The 18241-nt window shown below is 44.4% G+C and overlaps 6 protein-coding genes across 6 annotated transcripts; 4 read left to right on the forward strand and 2 right to left on the reverse strand.

Annotated features, from left to right (window-relative positions):
- Window positions 1-262: 262 nt before the first annotated feature.
- Window positions 263-2316, reverse strand: L199_007622 (uncharacterized protein; the record flags this gene model as incomplete). Its single annotated transcript, XM_064893311.1, has 9 exons — window positions 263-489; window positions 560-639; window positions 735-772; window positions 856-914; window positions 990-1199; window positions 1269-1376; window positions 1456-1646; window positions 1699-1853; window positions 1924-2316. The coding sequence occupies 9 exons, from the start codon at window positions 2314-2316 to the stop codon at window positions 263-265; spliced, it is 1461 nt and encodes a 486-aa protein (XP_064749383.1).
- A 1702-nt stretch (window positions 2317-4018) lies between these two features.
- Window positions 4019-5054, forward strand: L199_007623 (uncharacterized protein; the record flags this gene model as incomplete). Its single annotated transcript, XM_064893312.1, has 8 exons — window positions 4019-4157; window positions 4232-4239; window positions 4314-4340; window positions 4404-4511; window positions 4590-4781; window positions 4864-4872; window positions 4925-4943; window positions 5023-5054. The coding sequence occupies 8 exons, from the start codon at window positions 4019-4021 to the stop codon at window positions 5052-5054; spliced, it is 534 nt and encodes a 177-aa protein (XP_064749384.1).
- Window positions 5055-5523: 469 nt separating this feature from the next.
- Window positions 5524-6185, forward strand: L199_007624 (uncharacterized protein; the record flags this gene model as incomplete). Its single annotated transcript, XM_064893313.1, has 3 exons — window positions 5524-5526; window positions 5590-6006; window positions 6087-6185. The coding sequence occupies 3 exons, from the start codon at window positions 5524-5526 to the stop codon at window positions 6183-6185; spliced, it is 519 nt and encodes a 172-aa protein (XP_064749385.1).
- A 545-nt stretch (window positions 6186-6730) lies between these two features.
- Window positions 6731-8318, forward strand: L199_007625 (uncharacterized protein; the record flags this gene model as incomplete). The annotated part of the gene is made up of 7 exons (XM_064893314.1): window positions 6731-6956; window positions 7059-7274; window positions 7362-7487; window positions 7550-7644; window positions 7750-7830; window positions 7968-8068; window positions 8183-8318. 7 exons carry the CDS (start codon window positions 6731-6733, stop codon window positions 8316-8318), a joined length of 981 nt encoding a protein of 326 aa, XP_064749386.1.
- Window positions 8319-8861: 543 nt separating this feature from the next.
- On the reverse strand, window positions 8862-14098 carry L199_007626 (uncharacterized protein; the record flags this gene model as incomplete). The annotated part of the gene is made up of 17 exons (XM_064893315.1): window positions 8862-9599; window positions 9675-10110; window positions 10204-10309; window positions 10376-10407; window positions 10462-10490; window positions 10554-10642; window positions 10704-10815; window positions 10884-11065; window positions 11127-11240; window positions 11323-11338; window positions 11399-11443; window positions 11490-11624; window positions 11695-11943; window positions 12009-12058; window positions 12133-12813; window positions 12879-13155; window positions 13208-14098. The coding sequence occupies 17 exons, from the start codon at window positions 14096-14098 to the stop codon at window positions 8862-8864; spliced, it is 4182 nt and encodes a 1393-aa protein (XP_064749387.1).
- A 1915-nt stretch (window positions 14099-16013) lies between these two features.
- Window positions 16014-17986, forward strand: L199_007627 (uncharacterized protein; the record flags this gene model as incomplete). Its single annotated transcript, XM_064893316.1, has 6 exons — window positions 16014-16110; window positions 16178-16324; window positions 16398-16431; window positions 16513-16624; window positions 16694-17477; window positions 17673-17986. 6 exons carry the CDS (start codon window positions 16014-16016, stop codon window positions 17984-17986), a joined length of 1488 nt encoding a protein of 495 aa, XP_064749388.1.
- Window positions 17987-18241: the final 255 nt, after the last annotated feature.

Here is an 18241-nt window from a genome sequence, read left to right on the forward strand (position 1 = left end):
ATCGATTCAAGAACCAAGGTATGATTTGGATCGGTTATGTCCGGGTTGCGGCACACTTGTTACTTATCTAACATCTCATACCATGCAGTCTGACTTCTTGTTCGCGGTGATCATGAAATAAGAACCGAGCATGAAACGCACTTCTCACGGTTTCATTCTAGTTTTCGCCATTTATAAAAATTAAGATAAGATATAAGATCTAGATTCCTCCTTTAACACCTCCGATCTTCACTCTTTCCCCAAATCTACGAGTACTGCAGCTTCAACCCGAATATTGTGAACTGGTGATATCCGCACCTTCAGCACCTAAAGTGACATAATACAATTTCGTTTCGGCACAAATGACCATTCTACCTTTCCCTGCAAATTGGAAGTTGGCACTCGTAGTACCCAACCAAATTTTACCTAATAACGTTCCAGCTTGGTTCCATACAGATATACCGTCTCCTACACCTGCATAAACATTTCCTTTAGAATCGCAGTGAACACCTACACGCATTCCAACGTATCAGTTACTTCGTTTGCACTTAGGCTCGTGGTAATTTGATTGGAGACATACCATCTGGTACTCCAACATCTATATAGGCAAATGTATTTCGATTATCCAAAGTACCATCATCATTCACATCAAATCGATATCTACGTAGTAGTGTCTTACGCAATCAGCTTTTGTATTCTTGCCGATAGGCAATTAAAAAGTATGCTTTATGCTCCGACCAATTTGTTTCACTTACAAAGTTGATGGATTCGTGTAATTCCAACCCCAGAAACCCTATTAATGGCGTCAGCAAAAAAAAACAGTATTCCAGATTATCGAGTCGAATCAATTGGGATCTGATGGAAATAGTTGCTTACAGCATTTGCACCCGTATCAGCGACATAAGCGTACTTTCCATCGGGAGAGAAAGTGATACCTAAAATCGCAAATATCAAAATATCAGCATGTCGCATAAAACCTTCACTTATCCCCTTTAAGAGATCGTACGAACCATTGGGCAGATTGAATCCATCAGCTACTACTCCAAGCGCACCGGTATCGACGTTAAATCTGTAAACCTGATTGGGTAAGACAGGGGCAGGTCTGAAATCTTGCAAGTAGCCATATGTCACGTCCGTAAAGTACAACTGTTTATTTCGGGGGTTGACGGCAACATCGTTAAGAGAGCTGAATTGTCGACCATAGTAGTTGTTCAGGATGACTGTCGATGATATGAAAGCAGTGAAAATCAGGGCTTGAACATTTCAGATACAGATGATGTAGGGCTCACCAGTAGTATCGTACGGTTCGTTGGGATCAACCAGATACAAAGCAGGTGGTACGTTGTCACCTTGGCCTTCACCTGTAAATACAATTTTACCACGGAAGTTTGTCGCTCCTGCGTCATCATCAGCATCACCATATTGATCATTAGCAATGATGCTTATTTCAGAAAAATGCCGAATAGATATACTCACCGTTAGGGTTGATAACCGGTACTGAAGTATTGACAGTGATAACATCTACCGAACCTCCATTGTCACTAGCTGAGACGTTTTGTGCTTGGGCCAGACTGATTTTCTGTACGATAGCCGATTTTTCTAATCCCGTTCCAGCTGCTGGTGCTCCGGCATTTTGGACGAAGAACACCTCGTCAGTAGGTGGATACCTGTACGAGAATTAGCATGTTGGGTATCAATGGGCAGAACGAGTGGGCTTACCATACGGTCGCTTCGTGGAATAGAGGGTTGGTACCTCCATCGGCAATAACCGTCAAAGTGGGATCCGATCCGATTATATCGTAAAATTCATCATCGAAGATCAAGAATGGTTTCTCTTTCAAAGAATTTTCATCGGTTCCAGGAGGATAAAACAACTAAAACGGAGGATGTAATTAGTTTCCATATTGAATGACAGTATAGAACAGAGGGAGATGTGGTACTCACGGTCGTATAATTATGATCAACTGGCGAAGGTACTTGATCAAGAACAGCGAAACTACTAGGTCTAATTACCTGGGCATACCGAGGCGCACCAGAAGATCCACTTCCAGTATTGTTCCTCTTCATCAACCCTCTAATACCCTCTTTGTCTTTCTGGGCATAAACTGCTGAACCCAATATACCGAAGGCCACAAGTGCGTTGAGCATCATGAATATATTACTGTTCAGTGTTTTCGATTTTGAAGTATGAGTGTTATCTTTGTTGGTGTTACTCTTATTCTTCTTCTTGGTTGATTTTGAAGAGTGAGGGCTTTTTATATCTTGATCTGGATTTGGATTGGGGCCAATCGAAATACCACGACCACCTGCAGTCCCAGTACCCTTCTTCTTGACCATCTTCGCTTCGTACTACCCAACAATATAAGTAGATCAGATGACGACAGAATTCAACATTACTCGTACCCGAGTATTTCTGAAAGTAGAAAGGTACGAGTAAGAATCCGGATCTATCACGATGATAACACCGGGAGCAGAGCGATCAAACCAGTGTATTGTCCGTGTACCAGCTACTGGGCCATGGCTGAGTTGTCGATAGTTAGACTGATAGGATGAATTATCATTCCACTAGCTTAATTAACTGGAATTATCGTTGCGGTCCCGCTTCGCTTGATCACGTGAGGAACGGCTAAATGACGAACAAAGTTTCCGCTTTGAGTAATTCTTTATCAGTCGTAGATAGCCGAACGAGGCCATCATTGTGCACTAGAGGAAATATGAGTGACGTCTAACATACGCGAAATTAACCAACCCCATCGAAGGATGTTCTATACGAGACGCTACTCGTTAGTTTGGGACGTACAAGGGACCTTTTGACAGAGCTGATCACTTACTCGTACGTCAAGTTCAATGTTCAGATTCTGTTTGATCAAATCGGATTTGATTCCGTCACTTCGCAGAAGACGGGTTCCTATGCCTATAACTAGGACAAGGTGGGCTCACTGTACCACTGTACCACTGTACCTCTGTACCTCTCGATGCCAAGATACAGTGTACCTTGATGATGACCGAAGAAAATGTACGCTATCATCGTCACCGAATACTACTGGTAAGGTATTCCGGCCAGTGTCACCGCTCGTACCGCTTCTTTCGGATCAACTTCCTAGAGCTGAAGTAAGGTAACTGTTTCAGATATCTCACGGAGAGTGTATCGAAAGGGTAGCATGTGATGATCCGGTAAGATCATTTTGGCAATGATCGTCTTCATCCAACACAAGGCAATATAGATCTTGTATGTTTGTGACCAACTAGCGAGGTCACTTTAGCAAAAGGTAAGTATACTACTAAAGCATATCGTGATCAAGCATAACATCAATACATACAATCAACCAACAGTTCGGGTGGGTACGACAAAAAACACAGAAAAACGTTGTGCTTCGACTATTCCAAAGATTGTATCTTCATTTAAGTGAACGATTGGAAGGGATTTGACCAGGTAGGGATACACACAGACATCCCTTGAATGGATCAACCTTTCTTCCTATTCCGAAGAACTTTAATCCCTCAGTGTCGATGAAACGCCAGGCCGAATATGGTCTGTGTGTATGGCTAGAACGTTGTGTGATATTGTACTGTAGATAATACTTTTACAAGTATATGCTAACACATGCTAGCTTATATTCGAACTACCAATGTCGAGATCCCACATAGATCTTTACTTTGACGGATCACCAGCGAACCACTAGCGTTACTTGTTGTGAGGAAATCACTGCGAAAGGGTCAAGCTAGGACACACCACCCAATATTTCCGATTGTATGTGTGTCCGTGTGTGTGATTGAAGTTGTTCTAAAGGATGCTCGACGTTTACTTCTCATCCGCTGACGAGCAGGTGACGGTCGTCATGTAATATGTCAAATCTTCTTCATAAAGGGTGGGGACAACCAAATGTTATAAGTGAGATGCACTAAAATCAACAGCTCAACAAAATTTCATATCATTCCTTTCCTTTCGATATCTCTCGATTCTCAATTGATTTGTGCTCGATCAAGCAATACGATATCAATCGGTGAGATTCGAACAAGTGTTTGATACACTTTCAATATGTGTCACGAATCCCCCACGGCCCAATTCCTCGGAGCGCTAGCAACCATCTTATGTGATGTCTTTCTAATTTGGCATTTATGGAAATACGATAAGTTTCGTTGTATGATTTTCAACAAGAGGAGTGCATTTAGGTTCAGTGAGTTGACTTTTCTTGTACTTCCTATACTTTACAATGCATAGTCATGCTAACAGGTGTATATGCGTGACCAGTCATAGTGGTATGTCCGGCATGGCGGAATTCCAAAGTTTGTACTTTAGCAGACTGACGGTTTTTATCTCGATCTGCACTTAGTGGATGTTCATTATATCTGCTCTCTTAGTGAGTGCTCCTCCCCACCTTCTCATCATGGTACATTGCTGAGAGATCGAGTGCATGGTATAGTTCACAGCATGGAACGTAATCCTAGTATGGGTCAAATATACAGAATACTACGCGGTAGTCCCAATCTCGGAACATGAGAGTGAAATCATGCCTGTACCATTCCAGCTCGTATGTTCTGAGTTATCTCTACCAGAAAACAACCCTCCATCAGGAAGGATTGCTGACAAGGTTGACTTTTGTGGTCAGTGGGAAAAAAGTAAACAAGATTACGTACGATTGTCATACCAGCTCCTATGCGTGGGATGGGGTATAGTGCTTGCGATTCATTCAGAAGAAACTCTCTACTGGGCTTATTTGATCAACGCTATTCGGAAAAGAGATAATAGAAATTGGTTCAGGAGTATCTGGTTTAAGTTATGGGTACTCATCAGTGTTACTGTGAGTCATATACGGCACTTGTAACCCTTCTGTTATCTGTCTAGCATGTACTCTGATGGATTGATCTGTCGAAATATTTTAGGTCATCACTGTGATACCTGCTATAGGTAATTTAGAAACTACCAACCTGATCAAAATGGAAGCCAATATATTCATGGCTGGGTAAGTGATCAAATTCTAGATGCTTGAACATACCAAAGATCTATCCTGATTGTTTTGTATTCATACTATCCAATGACAGATCGGTCCTTGCATGTTTGCTGTTCTTCATGAGTTTATGGCTGTGGTTGGTATTTCCGGCTTTCGTCAATGAATCCGTAGGTATCATGCTTGATCACGTGTTACATACATCGTATCGTGATGCTAAACTCAATATGTGCAATAGCGTCGTTAAGGTGCAAATGCCGATGTCATGGCCCGATTGGAGTATTTCAAAGTAGGTCGTCGTTTGTTTATCCATATGGATGAGCCATCCAACTGATACATTAACAATCAACAGGAAATGAACGGTGTTCGGACACTCTTCCGATTCCTATACGTCTTTTGTATCTTGACATTATCAATCGATGGTCAAACGAAACATAAGCATGTCAATACCACACCGTAAGTAATTGGCAAATGGCCTGGTTAGTCCGACCTTCAAAACTGATATATCCTTGGTATCTACCTGCTCAGCTTTTGGCTAGACCTCTTCTTCGTATGCGGATTATTCTTCGTCTTCACCTCCAATGGTCTATCTCTCATGGTGAGTCTCTGTGCCTCTGTCCTTGACATTTACCTGCAATACTAACACATTGTAAACTTACAGATCCTCTTACCCCGAAACACGCATCTGGAAGATCCATCAAAGACGGCCAACGTGTTCATCCGTCAAGCCCGACCAAGCCATCGAAGGGACATGCGCATTCTTCCTTCCTCCTCAACCATCGGATCGCACAAAGATGACGCCCGAGACATATATCATCGCGATGTTGAGACAGCTCAGAGAAAGTCTAATCCGTGGGGAGCTTTGGGTGAACGACTGAATATCGAGAAAACGAGACTGAGCGGTCTGGACGAGATGGAGTCAGGAGGTGCAGTCGCGATTGCCTTGGAAAGTGATATGCACAGAGAGCGAAATAGGACGATGGAGAGTTTGAACTCTAGAGGTGATGCCCCCTTTGCACCTACAGGTGGAGAGAGGATGTTGAGACCCGATGAAAGTCTAGATGAATCCCCTGAAGTTGTAAGTCCTTTCTCAGATCTGAAAACTAGGTTTGGTCTGGTTTAGCATTATTCGCTGATTGACCGTTGATTCCCATGTAGCTAAGTAACTTCAGATCTCCAGCGGATCTCGCCAGACCTGTCAGACCCACTGAGGTCAACATCGTGGTGACTCATTCACAGGTGATTGAAAAGGCATGACCGGTGGATTGCCATGACTGCAATGTATAGCGCCGTCTCGCCTCGGGCCGGAACAAGCGCTGCTTGAGCTAGAAAGACGATGTGATGTTTGTGCAGATGTATATATGTGATGGCTCCAAAGGTATCAATAGTAGCTATAATCATCCTATTCTGTATCGTACAGTCCAAACAATCTCATGTATATACACCGCATGTAAAGTGGATGGATACTCAACCAAAGTGAAGCTGAAGGGCGAAATGATGGTCCGAAGTATCACAGCGTGACGATCGAAGAAAACCGAAAGATGCGGGGTAAGGGGAGGATGACCATGTGGGGCACAAAAGGAACAAAGTAACACGCGGTACGGAACGAACCACCACCGCTACCCGGGGAAAATCGAAGCATAAGTCATAGTTGCTACTCTCTGTTTTGTACGAGACATCATTCGTTGTTACAGTGATCAATCACTGATCTCTTTGTAATTGTCATACCGGACATCACATATCCAATTCGAGTTTCAACCAGAAATACAAACGATTGTGTTTCAAGCGTCAGATTCATCGACATGTCGTTCAGAGCCGCTTTCTTGCCGACATTACGAGGTAGCTTACCCGGTCCGTCAGCTCAAGTAACCAGAGCACGATCAAGTCAACTAGTGACGAAGAGGTTCTCCACCGCTACGCACGCTCATGGAAGAACTCATGGTTATTCTCATTCGCATGGCCATGCTGAGTCGACACCCAGGCAAAGGAGCGGTCCAGGTGCTTTCAGGAGATGGGCCACTAGGTTTGGTAAGTTGAATTTCGAATTCTGTATTGCTCGCTTTACAGCTTAGCGATACGACCTGGAATTGCGAGTGCTGAAGGCTTACTGGCCACTTGCCCACTCTATAGCTTTGGCTTTAGCATTTCCCGCTGTATACGTAGCGGGCGCAGCCTTCCCTCCTCAATTGGTGTTATTCATCTTCCCTCGATACGCTCCTCCACCACCTCATAAAGACAGTCCGAGGGGTAAGAGCCATACGAGCGACATGGAGAGCTGTATACACGAGCTTAATATCGTAGAAGATATGAGAAAGAAAGTGGGAGAAGGGGAATGGTACGAGACTAGTGAGTTTGGGTTTTACAGTAGGCTGGAAAGGATAGCCAGGAGGAGCTCAAAGAGCGAGCATGGCTGATTTGATGCTCCATGAACAGGACCGTATCAAAACTACGATCCCAACAAGGTGCACAATTCCCTCACGGCTGGATCATTGAGAGGTCCAGGGATGTTAGCCATCGCACCTGTGTTATTTGCCAAAACAGATGAATCAGAAGCGATCGGTAAGTTCTCCAGCTTTCTGCTAGAGGCGAAGAGCTGATGCCATTATACATTACCTTGGTAGCTGTGATACACCTTGGAAGAGCACTTTGTGGACATGATGGTATCATTCACGGAGGATTGTTAGCTACTGTATTTGATGAGACGTTGGCGAGGAATGTAAGTAATATTGCAGCCATCAGAGTCAATCATCCAATGTGCTGTTGGTAATGTCTCATACTCTCCGCGATTCCATGCTGATGTCCTGAGCTTCACTCAAATCAGGCTCTTCTCAATCTTCCATCCAATATTGGTGTAACTGCGAATCTGAACATCAACTATAGGTCACCTTGCATGGCAGACCAAGTGAGTATTTCCTGAACCTGAACCGCTCTTACCCAATCTACGCAATGTGCATATAATTCCACCTATGTGCAGATGTTTCTCTCTGGTCAAAGTATCTCTACTTGATGGGTACTGATAGCTCTGTACCTTTGTTCCAGTTCGTCATAGTGCATACCAAGCTCGAATCAATCAAAGGCAGGAAGAGCGTAGTCAGTGGTTATATGGAGACAACCAGTGGAGAGAGGATAGCCGATGCTACGTGAGTTGTCAATTCAGAATGTCTTTCCCATCACCCTTCTTCCCACTTTCGATATCACTCGATATACCCAATGGCATGTACAACGACTGAATGACTGACCTGCTTCTCTTTCAGTGGTCTGTTCATCGAACCTAAATGGGCTCAATTCTTAGCTTCGAGCGGAGTAACAGAAGCTATGGGTACTCGTAAGATACCTGATCCATCAAAATCGCCAATGCTATTGGACGATCAAACGGAACATATCATCTAGAAGGGTTTTCACGTGTGCATATCTCGTTGGACTAGTGTCAAGTGAGGAGTGATCAGTCTAGTGATTGTGAAATCTGGCTCAGGCTATGGAATTGTGGAATAGTGGAAAAGGTTTTAGGTATCAACATTGGAGGGCTTGCAACACAAGAAGGTGACGACAGATGAGATTGCTGCTATTGCCTAACCCGCTTAACCCGTTCATTGTATTGTATATACGTTTACTGAAATCTCAATTGATGAGCCCATCTTATACCGTAACAAGTGTGCATATGCCATACTTGAAACTATAAACACAGCTTCTTTGTAGAAGGTTATGGTATATAGATGAATATGACAATCACCTAAGAGGAACAAAGGAAATAAAAGTGTACGGTATAAGCGTTAAACATATATGACACATAGGTTTGGATTTAAGATGACCATTAACGATAACTAATCAAACATCAGACATCCTTATCTACAATCAACCAGAATCAAACCAAAGTATGTCAACTCGAAAGATCAAACCAAATCAAACCAAATCAAACCAAATCAAACCAAACAATCAAACAGCCTGTCCAAAAGCGATAGTCGTACTTGACATAGCCGATAGCCTCTTGCCACCTTTATCGAACGCTTCTTCCTCATCATCGTAGTTGTACCCTTTCTTGCCGTTGATCACTTTCCTCTGAGTCTGGGGATGAGCGGTGATGTCAGATGCATCACTATCGTCTGCAGCAGGTGAAGGCGGTGTGACGTTCCTGGTCCCGTTGACTTTTTTCTTCGGTGAAGTTTTGGCGGGAGCTCGGGAGTTAGGTTTCATGATTATCGGTGTAGGCGCAGAAGCTGACGAAGTGGTATTCTTGGTCTTACCCACTCCTGCATCTATGGGCCGAATGGGTGATCTAGGGTTGATGGCCATAGGAGGGTCTGGGTTTGGAAAAGATTCATTCGCAGACAAGAATTCTTCACTGCCGCCTGATTTCCTATTTGACGGTGCTGGCAGGGGCGGAACGACCTCTGTATCTTTGGTTGTAGTGGCAGTGAAGGGGAAATCAGCATTTGAAGGTCTTCTAGATGCTGTAGGGGTTTTGTTAATATCTTTATCCGTTATCTCCGCATCTTCCTCTTCCTCCTCAGTATCTTTAGATTGATATTTCCTAGTTCCGATGATAGTTGTATTCCCCTCTGTATCCGTTTCGTTACCCGATTCAGATTCTACTTCGCTATCTGTCGGAATGGAAGAGGAGGTCATGACGCTAGATGAACGTTGGGATGAAACTACGTTCAAGGCGAGTTCGAGCTATCGTTACGTTCCCTCTGTGTCAGTACCAAGATCTCACCAACGAAAGTGTGCATGAATGGAAGCTGAACCCACCTTAGCTTGTATACTCGCTACTCTCTGAGCGATCAAATCATTCCCACTCAAACTTCCAGTTGGCAAACCCAACCCTAATTCACGTCCAGTCTCAGTCTCAACCGTCGCACTCGTTACTACCGAAGCCCTCTTATTTAATTTACTATCCATTCCATTGCCTTTCACTTGACCTAGTACACTCATGGGTTTTGATTGAATAGAAATCATCGAATGGGCAATGGCAGCTCTAGATCTTGTGGAACCTTTTAAAGATGATCGGATTGATGACGCTTCGTTGACGTTGACATTGGTATTGGGCGTACCGGGTCGAGAGGAAGTATCGGATCCCGCACCATTCAAAGGTGTGAAAGAGCTGGGTAAACCAGCTAAGGCGCCGTTGATCTGAGCTTCGAGAGAATTCATGATGTCCTCCCTTTCCCTCTCGAGTTCTTGAATACTGCATAGCGAAAAGAACGCATGATATTGTTCATTAGCTCGACAAATATGAAGATGGAGATTGATCTGGTGTAGACGAGGACGTTAGACTCACGATTGGTGCATATCTGATAATTGTCTCATGGCCTCCGCTCTAGCATCTTCAGTGTTTTTGAGTTTCTCTTCCAACTCAACATTCTGCTTGGTTTGTTCATTTGCCACTATCAGACAACCAGAAAAGATCAGCAAAGCTATTTCTCTATCTCCGCCCAGAAATGACAGCTTACAGTTGGATAACCTCTTGGCTTCCCTCCTTTCCCTTTCGATCTTCGTTTTCAGCTAATTAGCTTCGATAGTGAGTCGATCTGCGTACTTCTCAAACATCTCGAATTGTTTCTTCCACTAAAAACGATATGGACATAAGCGGCACATCCCAACGAACTGTCAGAATGTCGCAGAGCTCACATGATCACCTTCTTGGATGAGTTTGAGTAATCGCTTATTGATCTTAGCGACTTTGAGCTCGAGGTCGTCCCTTGTTTCGACGTAGTGTACTGTCTCGATGCCATCAGTACTTATATCTGTAGAAGAAGATTGTAAGGATTCATCACTCACAGGCTCTTCTTCTCATCATGGCTTTAGCAAGCTGTTCGCCAAGCGATAACTGAGCTTGTGGTCTGGCCATCCCAGATTTCATCAATCTTTGAATCAACGTAGGCTTTTTGTGCTACACCAACAAACAATATGTTAGCTTTGATTGAAACTTAGTCGGATGACTTTAAAACTTTAACTTACCTTATCAGCCAGGATCTTATCAAACACAGAAATGATAGCTTCATGTCTCCACCAGCTGGGCGCTTTCAACCTCTCTCCGAGATAATGAGGTCTCTCGCCCTTGCATGTGAATCGATTAAAATTACGGAAATTGCCTTTAGGGTAAGAGACCTTGAATTCCATAGGGATACTTCGGTCCATAGCTATAATGGAGCCATCAGTCAATACGAATGTCCAAGAGGCATGACTAATAGGCTAACTTACGGTAAGAATGACCCAGAGTCGATAACAATTTTTGTTTGATCTTCTCTCGTTTCGGTCGAGGGGTGATTGCTCCCACCGGTGGCGATTTACAAGATAAAGAACTAAAATCGTCAGCTTCATGCAACATCATCGAATACCCACTTAGTATCGATATCAACGATGACTGCTTCTGGAGGTGGGACCAGGAGGTATCGACATTCGGTTGGCATACCCTACGTAGACCAGTCCATGTAAACCCTGGCATTAGGTATCGCCAAATCGAGATAACCTACAATGATATAAGGTCCAGGATCCTCGATTACGAATGTAGTATCACGCTATTACCCACGTCAGTCTTCGATCTACCTGACCACAAGCACCTACAGCATGTATCATTGGCATGGTGATACCATCCCATCCCCTCAATTCGACAATATACTTGAGTGTACTGACAGCGACATTGAGCATCGCGGGATGTTTCGAGCAAAAGATGATTCTTCCAGAGTTTGACAAAGCGACCTAAAGAGGGGCGATACAGTACTATCAGCCTCAGCATCACTCTATAATAGCAGAAAGAAGATGATCTCACCTCGGCAGCAGTGATGATATGATCCAATTCGACAGCTTGGAACAAAGGCCAAAGTTGGAAATCCACTTTCATCAGACCTTTATCGAAGTCCATCAGACCTCCTGGCATATGTCCTTCGACTACCACTTCATCTTCTGACTTCTCTCCTACAGGCAGCTTAAATGCTTCTCCTGGTCTTGGCGGATCATAGTTCAACAGTCTGTTGATCTGGGTCATATGGATCTTAGCATTCTTGGAGAACCTTGCCCACTATAATAAGTATGGATATCAAAACCATCAGCTGGACGGAACAACCAATAATTGTTTAGACTCACACTTAATCGGAGGTAGTCTTGTAAGAAATCATAGATCGGGAATCGAGAGACTGATAGTGTAAGTACACTCTGTATTAGCGGTTAAGATACCAGGCTACAATGATCTATATCGTATCCCACTTACCAAGAGTGATCGCATAAGGCATCCAGAATATATCGCTGGCCTCATCGTACGCAGCAGCCACATCCTCAGGTACACTATCAACAGTCGACAACCTATCGCTGTTCATCGTATTTCTCATCATCGCTCTTCGACCTAAAGGTCCTTCAAGATCCGAATCACTCATACCAGTTTCAGTCTCACTCGTACCGGTGATATCGCCTTCAGATTGATTTCTGCCCATCATATATTGTAATGAACCCCGCTTGGTTCCTCCCTTCTTACCTTCACTAGGAGCGGTCGAGCTCTTTCGCTGATGTTGAGCTAAGGGGTTGATAGAGTTGAGAGATCCTTGACCTAACTTAGCGCGCTCAGCACGCATCTTGATACTTTTCAATTGGACCGCCCTATCTCGATCGGCATGAGTCCATACAGTCAATGTCACTCCGTAAAAAGTGAGTTCAGTAGCTGATGCGGAATTGGAATTTCGTACATTCGGATTACCCCTTGCTTGTAGATGCAATGATGGATCGAAATTACCGTGTTCGTCGATTGCAGATAACATCGAGAGTGTATTTGGAGCCCCTGAGACCGCACTGTCCAAACGGGTTCGAGCGATAGCAGCGAGAGTATCGTGTCGAGGGATCGTGAATGTGAATGCATGACACGTAGTCGGAGGTGACAAAGTCGAATTGACGACTTCGACTGCAAAACATCGGATTATGAGTTAAGGTCTTTGCCCTACCACATTGAGGAGAGCATCAGCTTACCATCTCGGGGATGAGCGAATTTGATGCTCTTCGATACGAGTCTTTGAGCACCATCAGGTCCAGCATCGGGAACGTATTTCCCTCTGATATCTTTGGATAAGCCATTGGTGAAAGTACTTGATTTTGAATCTTTCCTTGCTCGAGAGGTTTCTTCGGTCTTCTCTCCGCTGAAGGAACTACCTAACATCTCAGGACGCCAGAAGAGGCCCATGGAGTCCTCGAGTGGTTGTACACCGCGTGAAGAATCGGAATCGGCAAAAGACCATTGAGCGGTGGACTGAAGAGATCGAGTATCAGACATGTCGGGTCAAGCTAATAGGAACACTCACTTTTCCTAATCCCGAAACCAAATACAAAGAAGCCAACTTAGCATTCAAGTCTATGCCTAGCATCTTATCTGCTTTAGTCCTCGATCCAACACTCGTGACAGATTGGTTGAACGTCCTGTCGAAGCTTGACAAAATATGAGGCATTGAATCGTTTCTTAAGCCTTTCAGCTCATCTAGCTCTTCCATCTTCTCCAACATGCCCGGTCCATAAGGTACAGTAGTCTTGGTCGAAGTTTTACTTCCTCCTCTGCGGATATTGCTTCCTCTCATATTGGCAGTTTTCGATTGATGAAAGTTTGTGGAAGTGGATTCTTGCGATAAAATCGACGGAGCAATCAGAGGAGAAGGAGGAGCAGAAGATTGATCGTTAAATGACGATGCTCTACTTGGCGTGGGTCTTTCGGACGGAACGGGCGATAACGGAGCACCTGCAGATAAGAAATCGGAATTCTTATGTTCCCTATACACACTATTGTGAGTTTTTCTGGTTGTGTTTTGAGAAGAAGAGAGTTCTTTGTCAGATTCGGGTTTAACGTAATCCGCTACGATATCTACTACTTGTCGATCTAATGAGAATTCCGATTCGTTCCTCTTATGTCTATGGCCACTTCCAGAAGAGGTGGTAGGTTGGTTGTTGACGGTATGATTGTTATTAGGTGAAGAAGAATTAGTGACAGTATTATAAATTGATGAATGTTGTAAACCCTCGTTTCGTGCGAATGGATCTCTCTTAACTGATGAGTTATCGTCAAGCTTGGAATGGATATATGGTGTTTGAGGGAAATGAGTTGGTTTATGATTATGAGATAGACCAGGAGCAGAGGTATCTTCAGAAGAGATAAATTTTTTACCGGACGTACGTCCAAGGGAAGTTAGATTAAGGGCTACCATGATGATCACCCGATTTTCTGGGGTGGTGACCAATGATTTGAAAAGAGATAGTATCGATGTTCTGGTCGTCAGGGACAACAAGACACCGTAGTGACAGAGAGGGTGGCTTAGCTATGACGGATCACCAGACAGGTGAAACGGTGGGAGACAAAACGAATAGGACGGGAGACGGTAAAAAAAAAATCAAAAAGAAGAATTATATGCTGTGACGAGGTCAGTGAACAAAATTTTGAACTTGTTCGGTACACTTTCTTTTCTAGATCCTACAGCTTCCTCCTTCCGATGCATAGTGTCAAAAATCACACCAAGATCCACCTGCCGTAGGAATGAGCACCCATCAACCACAAACGCTGGATCCCCTTGATCTTCGCTCGGATCGTTGAACCGAGTACTCTTGAACACTATACTTTGATTATTTTGGCTTGTCGAGGGCTGTATAAACAGGGAAGACGTGTTCACATGCGGACATCATCGTGCACGTACCGTCAAGTTAGTCTTGGTTGGAGAAAAAGCGATCAGAACCATGTCGCTCATGATGTCCATTGATCAGAGGTCCCCTTCCCATCGTGGTCATTCTGTAAAAGAGTTTGATTGAGTATTGGTAGGCAGTCAAGATTCGAGCATTCGTAAACATCGAAACCGGTGATGGGCGAAATGTCATGCGCAAAAGTGGGGAGGTTGTTGTGAGGCGTTCAGGAGAACAGTCAAATCCTGACAGCTACCTACACAGGCATTGCGTCGTTTCATCCCTCCGCTAAATTAGTACAATCGGTGTAGAGTGAAGGGGCCTCGTGAGGATCTGAGCGAGATTAAAGTGACCGAGAAGATGATGAGTCGAGGAAGATCACACGTTGAGATGCTTGATGATTACGTGTCATTGACGTTGGGAGTTTAATGCGATCAAGACATAGCTCTCCATCATCAGCAGTTCTAATCTATCTCCTCCGCAACGCGTCCCGAGGCGAGGGTCAAAACCCGAAATCACGATACCACGCGTCAGTCACGTTTCTGTATGATGGTATATAATTACCTTTTTGAGAAGACCGGCGGATCGGTGAACCGGTGAAAGCCGCAAAGGGTAACTTGGATGTGACCTTATAAACGAAAGATAAGGATCGAAACTCTGAACCAATGAAAACACTCTGATAAGCAGGTGCTTGGCGGGATGTTACGTACTTGCAGTACTCAACGATATGCTCGAGTCACGATCAACGGCATACTCCAAAGGAGAAAGCATGCAACAACAAATGAGAAACCTGCTTTTTTCCGTAAATCACTTGGACGACGAGAGCGCTCAGGATAGGAGAGGGAGGTGTATTACTCAGATTGCGGATGGTGGAATGGTTTGCAGGTGGTGGATGGTGTCATGGCTTGACCCGAAAGTTAGAAAATAGGATAGATAAGGATTTTTATTTTTTGGTAAACAACCAATCAAATGGATTTTTGAGTTTTCTTGGGTTTCATGCATTTCGTTTTCCCCCTTTCTCGGATCCCAAGGAGAGTTCTGCTTGGCCGTTTTGCATGTCTTACAGCTAGGATAGTTATACCGTACACCGTATCTTTATCTTTAACCCTCTCGCTCTATTGATTGATTGGTCCGATTTACCCCGTTCCTAATCCCGTTTGTAAAGTCACTCAGACTCACACGAGGTTGCATGTCGTCCTCCCTCCTTTCTTATCTATTTCAACACAACCATCGATCTGTCTTTTAAACTCTTCTTTTCTTTTCACTTCTCTTTATTTCGATTTACATCTTCCATTCTATTATTTAGACTAAAAGCGTCTGAACAAACATTGGTTGTCAACGATCTAACAACCACAACAACAACAACAACAAGATTTCGTGAGCGCTCGGGTCCTTGATAAGCATTTCTCTCACACACATTCAATACTTTCCCACATCGACTTCGCAACAATGGTCAACGCGACCTACGTAGAGACATCTCAGGATGTCCTTTACTACGCTGATGATGGTACACCATACATCTACAACCTTGGTGATATGGCATGGGGTGAGTAGCTTTATTGAATATCGCACCGATAAGCGAGATAAGGGTCTGATCATTTCTGTCATCCTAGTTCTCGCGTCTACGGCATTGGTATGGTTGATGATACCAGGTGTAGGATTATTCTACTCTGGTCTATTAAGGAGAAAGAATGCTTTGTCCATGATATTCTTGTCGGTGGCTGGTGTAGCTGTCGGTTCTTTCCAATGGTTCTTCTGGGGTGAGTTCAAGGCAATCTCAACGTCACTCCATAAAACAACTCAAGCTGATTTCAAATGTTCTCGTGCATATAGGTTATTCCTTAGCATTCTCTGATACCGGCTCCAAGTAAGTCACTGCGTGACTGACATCTGAGATCTGGATCTCAAGCGCATTAAATCAGGTACTAACTGTATTTCTTCATTATAGATTCATCGGTGATTTGCGATACTTCTGTCTTAAAGGTGTACTCGCAGACCCGTCTGCTGGGTCAAGCAGAATCCCAGCTTTGCTGTTCTGTGTATACCAATGCATGTTCTGTGTACGTTGTCATAACAAATGTGCCGTTCCGTTTCAAGAAACCAGCTTATAACTCGTACCTCACATACAGCTCATTACTGGTGTTCTCGCTATTGGTGGTTTCGCCGAACGATCCAAGATCGGTCCCGTTATGGTCTTCCTTTTCTGCTGGTTGACTCTCGTCTACTGTCCTATCGCCAACTGGACTTGGAACCCTAACGGTTGGTCCTTCATCATGGGTGGATTGGATTTCGCCGGTGGTACCCCCGTACACATATCATCCGGTACAGCTTCTTTGGCTATCGCCATCTACCTCGGTAAACGAAGAGGATACGGTACCGAACGATTAGCTTACAAACCCCATAACACCGCTTTCGTCATTCTCGGTACGGTATTCCTCTGGTTCGGTTGGTTCGGCTTCAACGGTGGTTCAGCTCTCTCTGCTAACCTCAGAGCCGTCCAAGCTTGTATCGTCACCAACCTCGCTGCTTCAGTCGGTGGTATCACCTGGATGTTACTCGATTGGAGACTCGAAAGGAAATTCTCAGCTGTTGGTTTCTGCTCAGGTGCTATCTCAGGGTTGGTCGGTATCACCCCTGCTGCCGGTTTCGTCGGTTCCCCCGCCGCTGTCGCTATCGGTTTCGTGGCTGGAGTAGCTTGTAACTTCGCTACCAAACTCAAGTTCCTCGTTGGCGTAGATGAGACCCTCGATGTCTTCGCTTCTCACGGTATCGGAGGTATGGTCGGATGTGTTATGACTGGTCTCTTCGCCCAAGCTTCTGTCGCGGGATTCGATGGAATTACAGAGATTCCTGGAGGCTGGTTTGACCATAACTACATTCAGCTCGGTTACCAGATTGCTGACATGATTTCTGGTGAGTTTTCCTTGCAATTTGAACAAGATACATGCATGCGAAGTTGTAGAAAAACGTCGAAAAGACGTCTGGAAGTGGATGTGGCGTGTGCTGGAGCATGGTCCGATGAATCGGAGTTTTTTTGGTGAAATAAGGTCGCGCGCCACAAACATTTTCGCTGACTCGCGCGTCGTGCGTCCTTCCTTCCCTTTCCAGGTTTCGCCTACTCCCTTGTCATGACCACTATCATCTGTTGGATCCTCCATTTCATCCCTGGACTCCGACTCCGAGCCAGCGAAGAAGCTGAGATCGTCGGTATCGATGATGCCTACCTTGGTGAATTCGCTTACGACTACGTTGGTACCGACCCCGAGCTCCGATTGCACCGAATTGACTCTCGACCCCGACTCACCTCTGGCGATGTCATCGCTGAAGCTCCTCACTCACCTGATGGCAATTCATCCCATGAGAAAGTGCCTCACGGTGCTGTAGGAAACGCTGCTGCTGGAGGTGGACGAGTTGACGTATAAGTGGAAGAAGACTTGTTGAAGTCTGGCTTGTGGTTCTGGTCAAAGACGTCAGTATTCGCAAGTCACAGGAGTTAGGAATTGAGAAAGTTGCACAAGAAATCCTTTTTGTAAAGGTCCTTAGGTTGACATAACCTTTAAAACACAATTAATTAATCTTATAATCTCTCTTCCCTCTTCGTATATTTTATGTTATAGATTTGACTTTGGTCTTCTTTTTCAGTCCCCTTTATATCTCAAGGCGATAGTATATAGTTG

This window comes from Kwoniella botswanensis, chromosome 2, assembly GCF_036426115.1.
Source record: "Kwoniella botswanensis chromosome 2, complete sequence".
Classification (NCBI taxonomy): Eukaryota; Fungi; Basidiomycota; class Tremellomycetes; order Tremellales; family Cryptococcaceae; genus Kwoniella; species Kwoniella botswanensis.